Source organism: Electrona antarctica, assembly GCF_951216825.1.
Source record: "Electrona antarctica genome assembly, contig: scaffold_177, whole genome shotgun sequence".
Lineage (NCBI taxonomy): Eukaryota > Metazoa > Chordata > Actinopteri > Myctophiformes > Myctophidae > Electrona > Electrona antarctica.
This window is the reverse complement of record NW_027638285.1, coordinates 107,501-119,652: the sequence shown is the minus strand read 5'-3', so window position 1 is coordinate 119,652 and position 12,152 is coordinate 107,501. Positions and strand designations below refer to the sequence as shown.

The window sequence follows — 12,152 nt, the reverse complement described above, 5'->3', positions numbered from 1 at the left end:
AACTGCCGTCGCACCACCGTTGATTTGGTCAGTCTCTCCTCAAACCTTTCGATGTACACCAGGTCATCAGTTGGCCCTTGAATCTTCCTGCGGAACGTCCGACCTGCCGTGGGATTGTCCAGTTGGAGGCCAAGCAAATCCACAACGGTCTGCCCGTTTGCAGTGGTTGTGACAATGTTGGCTATTGTTCCAAAGGTCCCGTTTACCATCCCATCTTCAACGTCTAGATTCCTGATGACCATGACTCGCGCTCCTTCAGCAGCTTGGAAGGTTGACGGCAACTCCCTCGAGTTGCCTCTGAAGGGACAGACCAGCGGCGTCATGTCTTCGGAGTTTCCGTACTTCCGATAATCTTGAGCTTGAATCGTGGAAATCTGGGTGCCGAGCTCGGTGATGACCACATCGTTGTGGGCATCGACCTCCTTGTTTGTCGCAAAGATATGAAGGACATCACGTGGGCAGTCTTTGCTTTCAGCCACAGCCTGTGCGAGCAGACAACTGTCGTGGGCACTCAGAGCGTCCGCCTTCCCCTTTACTCTCAGCCTGTTCAAGAGTTCGGCGAAAATGAGATCATCTTTCTGACGCATGATCTCGGTAAGGTCGACCATCTGAAAATCTGCCCAGACACCTGGCACAGCCTCGTTGACAATGCAGAGCGCTTTGCTATTACCAACGGGTGGCAGCTGGTAGAAGTCTCCAACTGCGAGGACAGACATGCCACCAAAGGGTTTCCTGTTGCCCTTGATCTGCTGCAATCGCAAGTTGACAAAGTTAAAGAGCTCCTGGGAGACCATGGATATCTCATCAATGATCAAGATCTCGGCGTGGGCCAATACCCCTCTCACGTCGTCCAGTGCATTTCCAAGTGAAACATACTGTTCCTTCAAACTTCTCGGCAGCTTCAGCAAGGAGTGCAGGGTTCGTCCATTGATGTTGAAAGCCGCAGTGCCGGTAAACGCTGACAGCAGCACCAAGGGCTGGGTCATGTCTGCTTCGTTGCGATAACTGGGCAGTTGGCGGAGAATCTTGGTACCCTCCTGATAAATGCACTTGATGACATGGGATTTGCCACAGCCAGCACCCCCAGAGATGAAATAAAGAAAGGGCTCAGGGTCGTCACGCAAGACGCGCTTCAAACACCATTGACGCACGGTGTAGAAGATGGACGCTTGCGTTTCGTTGAGGCTCCGGTACATGCTCCTGACATAGTCCGGGCTCAATTCGGGAGCATCGATCACTGGCATCGCTTTACTGGCGTCGGGATGGACTTGGTATTCGGGAACCTCGTCTCGCTCTTGTCGCTCGTGGGGATCGCTGGGTTTCCGAAGGCTGATGCACTCCAAACGGTCGACCTCGACCTCTGGCGCAAAAGTGTTCCACGCATTGAAAACTGCTCCTTCTTCCGCAAGCGTGTCCAGTACCTGCTCCACAATTCTCCCCCGCCCTTCATATAAGTCCTTGTTCTTATCCACAATCTCCTTCACACGGACGCGGAATCCAATCCTTGTCCTGGCAAGATCATGTTCGTAGAACTGCTCATACGTGGCATGGGTCTCGCCTTTCAGTTCCCTGTCTGCTCTGTGTGGAAAGTACAGTTTCAGCATCCCTCTGTAGTACTTCTCCTTGTTTTTCTGCTCGGAGAATCGAGTGAAGCGAATAACGGCGACTCTTTCAAGGTTGGTCCTTTTCTGAACATACCCCATGTCGTTCTGCAGGGGCAGTGCGTTCTGCAATTTGCTTGTGCTGGCCAGAACCCTGTATTCGGACGCAAACTCAGCAAGACACATGTATTCGAACTCCGGCTCGTCTGGTCTGTTCAAGTACTTCTCGGGAATGCCTGACATCCACACATCTTCTGCGTCTGGGTCCATCTCCTTCAGTTTACTCATGGGCTGACTCATTCTCAGGCCATCCTCATCAGTCTGTAGGAAAATGACCTGACGCGTGCACTTTTTAAGCGGGAGACTGCATACACGCGCGACAGACTCCTGAGCGCTGACCTCTCTGTGCTGAACGTATGTGTGCATGATGTGCTTCATTTCATCCATTTCTTTGGCGTCCGGATTAGACTTGCGCGCGTCCGCAACGACTGCGCTGAGGAGCTCGGACATCTCGTGTTCCGGTTTCGCCACGTAAGCCATCATGTACTGGGCACAAGATGCATCATCTAGTATATACTGGATGTCCATGTTGGCGTCCCACACTCGCAGCAGATGGGGATTGTACGCATTTATCCAGCACTCATCAGGATGACGCCTCAGGTGAACTTGCGGTACAGTGCTAAGGTCAAAGACAAATTGCAGATACCGCCCCCGAGTAAGGTTGCATTTCTTGAGCAGTTCTGGCAAATCCCTGAATGAGGCTTCAGGGTCATTGAGCATGTCTCTCAGTGGTGCCAGCTTTTCCTTGGCCTCCTTTTGTTTCAATGTCTCTTTCCGCGAGCCTTTTCGCCTTTTGCCTTTAGCTTTCTGGCCACTGCCGCTGTTGTCTTTCTGACCGTCATCGTCATCATCTGAGGACAGGAGACGAGGAAGTGCGATGATAGTTTCGTCCATGGGTAGTTTGGGGAACCCAAATCGACAAGTCACATTTCCTTTCTTGCATGACCTGGAGTGGTTCCGGCTGTGAACTTGAACTTCAGACACGATTTTGTGGAGCTCGGGGTCTGCATACTGGTCAGGCATCCTGCAACTGACGTACTTGTTTATGAAGTCGTCAACACCAGGATCCTCAGCATCTGGTGCATTCTTGACCCAAACCATCATGTGTATGTGAGGGCTACCACGAGCCTGGAACTCCACGCGATAGAAGTAATCCTCCACTTTACCGACTGGATGTGCAGGCGACAGCAAAAAAGCGACGGCTGCGTCCACTCTCTTTTCAAACAATCGCATGAGAGTGACAGGGTTGCTCCGGAGAATGTCGCATTTTGCAACCCAGTCTAGCTCTGAGAAGTCCCCTTGTTCACCTTGTTGTGCTTTGATGGCCTTAATGACTTCTGGCCACCTCATCTCCGCGGCACTCAATGTGATGAACCAGTTGGGCTTTCCGAGCTGTCTGCACATAGCGTGGAGATCTTTAAGCGCTCTGCTCCAGAACGCCGGAGTGCCTCTGAGGGGCTGCATGAAGCGCGTCGCATCCCTGTTACGGACGAGCTTCACTACCTCGTTTTTGTCCTGAAGCATTTTGTTTGACAGCGTTCTTCCGTCCCTGGTATATCTTTTCCCCTTCCGCGTCTGGATGGACATGCTGTTGGTAGCCTGCTGCGTTTCTGTCACAAACTGCGCAAAGAAGAGGTAGGTTTGGTCGGTGGCAAAGCGGGTATCGACAGAAAGGAGCCTCGCATTGAAGTACCTACTTGGGGACAATTTGATGTCTCTGACCTCATCTAATGTATTCTCTCCGGTTGAGAACTGCACGGGAAAGGCCATGCTTTCAAGCTTGGGGACGGTGAAAATACCCACAGGTCTGTTTCCTTGGGCTGGAGCGATGCTGAATACCCCCTCACCGTACGATAGGATTTCCTGTGCGATGTCAGGAGGCTGCATGCAAGAGTCAAAGATCAGACCGGGTCTAAGTTCCTCCTGTTCGCTAGACGGCTGTTCACCTGTTGTGTCAGCAACAGGTGACACAGCCTCTTGTGCATCTTCCTCATCGACTGACAGTTCATCCTGGAGGCGGTCAAACGTGGCATTATCATTAATGACTATGTCACGGTATTCCGGATGAGTCACTTTCAGTTTCCTCAGTGCCGCCAGCACATCTGTCATGTTCACCGTGTGGAAGTGCTGATATCCCTTGTACTTGATGTTCCGCTTCAGCTTAACCTGCAACAGCTGGTCTTCATGTCTGGACCTCGGCAGAGCATTCACCGTGGCTTCCACTTCCGACGGTACACACACAACTGGACCATGCACTGCCCTTTGCCGTCCTTTCGGCAACGAAATAATTTTAGCAAAGGGTATGTACTTTGCGATTAGCTGCCTTTCCAGGTAATTCAACAGTTGCAGCTCTAGGGGAATGGGTGCTGGTTCCAGCTTATTAGCAGCTGCTATGCATGGCATCCTCCCTTTTGTTAGGTTGTCGTCACAGCTGTAGCAGATATACTCCTGTTTTCTCTCATTTGCAACGTCACACGGGGCTGAGCATTCACAGTCACATATGTGCACATACTTGGCTGTCAAGCAAGCAGTTACCAGGTGTGGGTTTAATTTGAGGTACTTTGCCCTGTTGCACCATAGGACCTGATTGCCGAACAAAACTCTGTGGCACACCGTACACACAAATGTGGGCCCTAATTTAATCCGTTCTCGGAATTTCGACATGTGAACTTTCATAAGAGCTTCCATTTCACGTAGAGACTGGCGGTTTGCAATATGTATGGATTTCCTCTTTAGTCTCATAGCACACTGCAACTTGTGGTGGATACGGAGTATAGTATCTGCTGCGAGTCTCTCCATCTTGTTCTTGGTGCACAGTTGTATATGGCGCCGCCTGAATTCAGCTTCATTGTGATATCTTTGATGGTGCTTCTGTTTGCGTGATTCACGGAAAACCGCATCGGTGCACCATCTGTTGTTCTGCTTCCGTTTGTGTGATTCACGGAAAACCGCATCGGTGCTCCATCTGTTGTTCTGCTTCCGTTTGTGTGATTCACGGAAAACCGCATCGGTGCTCCATCTGTTGTTCTGCTTCCGTTTGTGTGATTCACGGAAAACAGCATCGGTGCTCCATCTGTTGTTCTGCTTCTTGTTGTGTGATTCACGAAAATCAGCATCAGTGTTCCATCTCTTTTTCCAATAGTTTTTCATGAAGGCTTTATGTGTTTCACGGAATCCAGCATCAGTGAGCCAGCGTGTGGTCCTGGATTCATTCTTGTACTCATGCTGTTTCTGCACAAGTTTCCGCTGATTCTTTATTCGCCTTGCTTTATTTAGTTTGGAAAGATGATATTCTGGAGTCTCACTGGAGCCGTGGTCAAAGAAGGGCACACTGTAAGGTGGTGCCGCTGGTGCCTCACTGGAGCCGTGGTCAAGGGAGGGCACACTGTGAGGTGGTGCCACTGGTGTCTGGTCAATTTCAAAGACAACAGGCAAGAGCTCATATGACGCATGAGTAGGACGGCCTTTGAGGACCAGGCGCAAGTGGCAGGCCAAGTCAGTCACGTTTTGGAAAGTCAACATAATTGCTTTTCCTCCAGATATTGGCATACCCCAGTCATTTCTTGAGTGTGAATCAAACAACCCGTAGCGTCCTGATCTGTCCCGAAACACTGCAAAGCATTCAGGATGAACCATCAACACTGCATGGGTGAGATCATTTGACAGGCACTGCAGCTGTTTGGCAAGGGAGTAATTCTTTCCTTTTGTTTTGTTCAAGGGACCAACTTTCAGGTCTGACATGTCCATGCGAACGGTGTAAACACTGTTCTCGCCGAAGACCCGATTTGGCAACTGCTCCATGGTCAAGAGATCTGACTGATGCGTATTGTCCAAATGCAGATGCTGTATTGTGTCTTCGTAGAGAACATCTCCCTGGACAAGCACTTTGTCAAGGCAGGCCGTGTCAAAACCAACTCCCTCATTGTGGTAGGCAAGAAAGGTGAGAGCCATGCAGGTGCACTGAGTGTTTGACCTCTCTGACTCAGGATTGGTGCGTATGTCACCTTGACACATAGTGGCACTCACCAATTGTGGTGCTCGCTGCAGACCCTGCTTTGCATGCCACCTGTTGCTCCGCACTGTTGGTACTGCTGCTCTAATTGTCACATGTGTTGACGGTGCAGGAGTCTTGCTGGAGACATGGTCGATTGCTGCAGTAGCTGGTGTGCTTGTCACACTTGTTGACGTTGCAGTAATCTCGCTGGAGCCATGGTCGATTGTTGCAGGAGCTTGCGCACGTGTCACATTTGTTGACGGTCCAGGAGCGTCGCTGGAGTGATGGTCAAATGAAACAGGCACAAACTCATACCGCGCTAAAGGAGAACGCTCTTTGAAAAGCATGTCAAAGTGGCGGACCAAACCACTCAGATCTTGGAACGTCAGTAGAATAGCTTTTCCTTCAGGCATCGGCAAACCTGTCGCAGATCTCGAATGGGAGTCAAAAACGCCATAACGTCCTGATGTGTCACGGAACACTGCAAAGCATTCGGGACTTACAATCAGGAAAGCACGGGTGACCTCTTGCGACAGGCACTTCAGTTCCTGCTCCAGAAACAGCATATCCTTAGGTATGTTAGTGTGGTGTTTGGCTGATGGGTTCACATAACCAACTTTCACATACCACATATTGACACTGTAGAAATTGCTCTCAACGACAACCTGTTTTGGCATCTCCTCTATGGTCAGATTCCTGAACGTAAGCTTTGCTTCATGGTTTTCCACAAAAAGGTGGCGTATATTGTCTTTGTAGAGATCATCTCCCTGATAAAGCACTTTGTCAAGGGAGGATGTGTTGAAACGCACTCCATCAGTGTGGAAAGCCAGAAAGGTGAGCGCCATGCAGGTGCACTGACTGTTCAACTTGCCTAGCCAAGGCTTATAGGGGTTGATGTAGGTTATGTCCGCTTGACAGATGCTTGCCCTCACTGACTGCACAGGCTGCTGACTCTGCCTCACCGCACTCTTCTCCCGACGTTCAACAGGGGACATCTGATGTAAGCAAGAGCACACAAACCGTTTCATCACCATTTGACATAGCGCCTCTTGGACAGTATAAACATTCTTAGATTTTACCAATTTATCTGGGTCAGAAAGGGAGAGAAACTTTTTAAAACGCTTCAATGTCAACATAAACATTGCATCCAAATTACCTCGCTGCCACATGGAATAGCTGGGCGACCCACATAGCTGGAAACATGGGATCGGACGGCAGCATCCATCGCATCTGAGAAGTCACGGGGAAAAGACACAGGATCTGGTCGGATGGAACACTCAGCCAAGTCCACCTGTGGAGCAAAGTACGTCAAATCATACACATCAATGATAATGGTAATATAATATTGGCTGCATGTTAGCATGCATGTTAGCATGTTGACATGCTAATTCTAACATGCTGATGCTAACATGCTAATGCTAACATGCTAAGGCAAAAATTATAATGCTAACATGCTAACATGATAATGCTAACATGTGCTAATGTGCTAACATGCTAATGTTAACATGCTAATGCTAACATGCTAGTGCTAACATGCCAATGCTAACATGCTAACATTACCATGCAAACATGCTAATGCTAACATGCTAACATGCTAGCATGCTAATGCTAACATACTATCTAACATGCTAACATGGTAACATGCTAGTGCTATCATGCTAGTGCTATCATGCTAACATGCTAGTGCTATCATGCTAACATGCTAATGCTAACATGCTAATGCTAACATGCTAATGCCAACATGCTAGCATGATAATGCTAACATAATAATGCTAACATGCTAATGCTAGCATGCATGATAACATGCTAGTGCTAACATGCATGCTAACATGCTAATGCTAGCATGCATGATAACATGCTAGTGCTAACATGCTAGTGTTACCATGCTAATGATAACGTGCATGATAACATGCTAGTGCTAACATGCTAATGCTAACATGCTAATGCTAACATGCTAACAAGCTAATGCTAACATGCTAACATGCTAATGCTAACATGTGCTAATGTGCTAACATGCTAATGCCAACATGCTAACATGCTAGCATGATAATGCTAACATAATAATGCTAACATGCTAATGCTAACATGCTAGTGCTAACATGCTAGTGCTAACATGCTAATGATAACGTGCATGATAACATGCTAGTGCTAACGATAACGTGCATGATAACATGCTAGTGCTAACATGCTAGTGCTAACATGCTAATGCTAACATGCTAATGCTAACATGCTAATGCTAAATGCTAATGCTAACATGCGTTAATGTGCTAACATGCTAATGCTAACATGTGCTAACGTGCTAATGCTAACATGCTAACATGCTAATGCTATCCTGCTAATGCTAACATGCTAGTGCTAGCATGCTAACATGCTAGTGCTATCATGCTAACATGCTAATGCTAACATGCTAATGCCAACATGCTAGCATGATAATGCTAACATAATAATGCCAACATGCTAATGCCAACATGCTAATGCCAACATGCTAATGCCAACATGCTAATGCCAACATGCTAATGCCAACATGCTAGCATGATAATGCTAACATAATAATGCTAACATGCTAATGCTAACATGCTAACATGCTAGCATGATAATGCTAACATAATAATGCTAACATAATAATGCTAACATGCTAGTGCTAACATGCTAACAAGCTAATGCTAACATGCTAGTGCTAACATGCTAACATGCTAACATGCTAACATGTGCTAACATGCTAATGCTAACATGTGCTAACGTGCTAATGTTAACATGCTAACATGCTAATGCTAAATGCTAATGCTAACATGCTAACATGCTAACAAGCTAATGCTAACATGTTAACATGCTAATGCTAACATGTGCTAATGTGCTAACATGCTAATGCTAACATGTGCTAACGTGCTAATGCTAACATGCTAACATGCCAACATGCTAGTGCCAACATGCTAATGCTAACATGCCAATGCTAACATGCTAACATGCCAACATGTGCTAATGTGCCAACATGTTAATGCTAACATGCTAATGCTAACATCCCAACATGCTAGCATGCTAGCATTCTAACATGAAGACAGAGGGGGCGGGGCTTAAGCAAAAAGTACAGCTCATTCCCATTGGTGGTTATAGCTGTGTAAAGGCCAGCCAATAGGAATACAGAGGGGGCGGGGCTTAAGCAAGTACAGCTCCGTTCCTATTGGTGGTCTACATCTATGGACCAAATTGCGAGGCTGTAGCATGTTGCAAACCAAAGTTATGGCTCTGTAAAGGCCGGCCAATAGGAAGACAGAGTGCGTGCATGTGTATGTGTGTGCGTGTGCGCGCGTGTGTGAGAGGTGGTCAACTTGACCTTGAATCATTAACAAAGTATAATTTTCACCTGGGCTACTCTATGCAAACGCAACAACTGATTAGAGTGCCACTCACTTCAGACAAGTGTGATTTTGTTTTTACATAACTATGATAAAACATGACAAACCTGCTGCTCCCGAACGAGCCCCCTTGTAGTAGACTGCACACTAGGCTGGCTCGTCTGTAATGAGAAATAAGACATGCAGTTTGATGTATAACAGTAAATAACTAAATAAAAATATATGTTGTTCAGACATACTAACAGAACGACAGGCATTAGTCCCACAACATGCGTTGTCGATTGCAACTAACCCGTGGCTACTGACATGCGTGGTAGGTAAAAACTAACATGTATCAGGTTAAAAATGTGTCTGCACCTTTGTTAAATTGACACGCACACACTCCTCTCTCTCTCCCTAATTAATTAGTCTCATGTCCTGCAGCTGCGTCTAGTTTCTCCTGGCGGATCCTGCCGGGAGCTGCCTATGCCATAGAAAGCATAGATGAGTTCCAGTCTAGGTTAAAACTAACCCGTGGCCCCCGACATGCGTGGCAGGTTCAAACTAACCCGTGGCTTCCTGTGAGGTTAGGTTTAGGGGTTGGGGTAGGGTCGTCAGACTTATGCCTGTCGGGCTGTTAGTACGTCGGACCAAACACATGCAACCGTCACAGTTACAGGTTACAAACTCCTTACTGTGGCAACAGGTGAACGAGCTGGTCTGCTGATCTGACGGCTGACAATAACTCTCGGAGACACGCTTCTGACGGGCAGTGGTGTCACTGGAGAGGTGGAGGGCGATGGCCTACGACTGACCTGTAATACAAACGGAGCTAATGATGCAGGTGTAGTTTCAGACTCATTTAGCATTTGCAGATTGTGGAATAGTTGTAATACACATACACATAATACATACACATACACATAATAGTTGTAATACACGACACTAGCTAAAAAGCAACACAACCATTGAAGACAAAAGTGAGGACGCATATTGTGATTGGCCATAATGACATGATGAATGATGATGGATGATTAGAGCGCCCTTCACTTCACAGAAGTGAGATTTTGTGTTTGTTGAACTATGATACAACAATGATAAAACATGACTGTGGCTAAAACTAAACAGTGTCGGAGTTACAGGTTACAAACTCCTTACCGTGGCAACGGGTGAATGAGGCACTCTCACCTCGCGGTGTGATGTCCTAGGACTGACCTGTGTATACAAACAGAGCTAATGATGCATAGTCAAACATTGTCCAATACATTTATAATGTCAAACAGTGGACACTGCAAACCCTGTGTGTACCTTTTACTTATTTAGATGAGTGTACATTAAAACACAAAGACGCAAAACAATGTAAACTTTTCAATGAAATTACCTTTCCACCTGATGGAGCAGCCACATTCATTGCATCCAAGATGCTAGGGCTAAACCAGACAGGGTTGAGTGGGATGGAACTCTCTGGCAAGTCCACCTGTGGATGAAAAGAGAAAGGAAATGTGACCATGCATTAAATCATACACCGCAATAATACTGTTGTCAAATGGAAACCTTCTATGTCAAAGAAAACCTATTTCTGAATACATGGAAATCTGTGTTGCAACAGGTCCAACGTAGTGGTTGTCACAACCTATTTCTAATACACTCCATTGGTTAACCCATTTTGGGGAGGAACCCCTTTTGGTGTTAGCATTATGTTATGCTTTAGCTATTGAAAAATAGCAGCTCTACAAGCTCATAGCGCTATGAGCTTGTAGGTCTGCTATTTTTGGAAAATCGAAGAACGACTTTTTCAGAAAACTGTCAGGATGTAGAAGACACTTTTAGAATCTGATCTCAGGTCACAATGGGTTAAACACATGCATACAGGGATTAAAGCAAGGTTGGTGTGATATGGCCTGTTGCACATTGGCACATTGTCAACCCAAGCGTTTCAATTCCATGGTGGCTTGCAACTACATGTGTCTACTTGCAATCATTTGGTTGCAAGGCGTTGCCTGGCGACCCATTGGTGTGGTTTGGAGTTTAGGATTAGATCAACCCTCCAGCCTTTAATTAAACACTAGACTACATCTGTGTAACATTTGTGCTTTGGCTATTCAAAAATAGCAGATCTACAAGCTCATATTGTCTTACATCTGTGACACCGTACGAGCTTGCAGCTCTTTTCCCACTCATCTCAACTGGTTATAGTACCGAGTCGTACATATCAAGGCAGGAATCACACCTGCTTTAATGAGGTACTGTGGTCAGGTATTGTTGATCAATGTTAAGATAAGGAAACCTTTGGAACATTCAGTACGTAAGTAAGTGTGTACTGCCAACACAGGCAGATACAGTATTGTTCATCATGGGGTGTGCCCACTGAACTGGGCAGGTCTTCCCCACCATAAAACAATACAGGGTTTCAGTGGTTAAAGATGACAAACCTGCTGCTGCTGCTGCTGCTGCTGCGACCAAGGAACGGTAGGCTGGTTGGTCTGAAAGGAGAAATGCAGGTTGATGAGCACAAAGTAAACTAGAACTGCACTCTGTCGAGTGCCTACTTGCTTGTTGCACACAAGTAAGTGCGCAAGCAGAGCGCAAGTACTGTCGACCGCTGGTGACTTATATGTCGATCAGTGTCGGGTGGATTAAAGGAAATGCCTCTATGTATATGTAATTTGTAAGTTGATTAGCGTTATACTGTGGTTACTTGCCCCGTTTGATGCGTATGTATCGTAGCAGCATATGACGTCAGGGTATAACTAGCTCTCAATGATGACGTAATAAAGATGTGGATTAAAGGACCCAATGCCAGGGTGTAATTGGTTTTTGATGTTGACGATATGTTTTAGTGTCGGGAGGATTAAAGGTAATGCCCCTATGTATACATGTATGTAATCTGACACCACTGCCATATCAAGCACAAGTAGTCATTACGTCATACGCTGGCACGGCGCATACATATCAAATGGCGACATACGCATCGAAGCACTGGACTAAAACTATTACTTGTGCGCTCTGCTTGTGCAAGTAACTAATATGATAACAGAGTATCCCTTGTCACAAACCAATAAGGGGCAGCAGTGACTCAGGGATACAGTAGCTAGTTAATGTCAAAGTGTCCTTGAGCAAGACTCTGAAATGCTCCATTTACGATATTTACCATGAAGCAGTGAC

The 12,152-nt window shown here is 46.5% G+C and overlaps 1 protein-coding gene across 1 annotated transcript in view; it reads right to left on the bottom strand.

The window, feature by feature from the left end:
- Positions 1-5,757: 5,757 nt before the first annotated feature.
- The window catches only part of LOC306918224 (uncharacterized protein), a gene marked incomplete at its 3' end in the record, with an annotated part of 8,231 nt that continues 1,836 nt past the window's right edge, over positions 5,758-12,152 (bottom strand). Inside the window, exons 9-16 of the mRNA XM_079531097.1 lie at positions 11,420-11,470; positions 10,369-10,464; positions 10,146-10,202; positions 9,683-9,802; positions 9,116-9,169; positions 6,812-6,946; positions 6,159-6,650; positions 5,758-5,931 (exon numbers count right to left, since the gene is read on the bottom strand). Of these exons, the coding sequence (XP_079387223.1) occupies positions 5,758-5,931; positions 6,159-6,650; positions 6,812-6,946; positions 9,116-9,169; positions 9,683-9,802; positions 10,146-10,202; positions 10,369-10,464; positions 11,420-11,470 (1,179 nt within the window). The remainder of the gene's footprint in view (positions 5,932-6,158; positions 6,651-6,811; positions 6,947-9,115; positions 9,170-9,682; positions 9,803-10,145; positions 10,203-10,368; positions 10,465-11,419; positions 11,471-12,152) is intronic.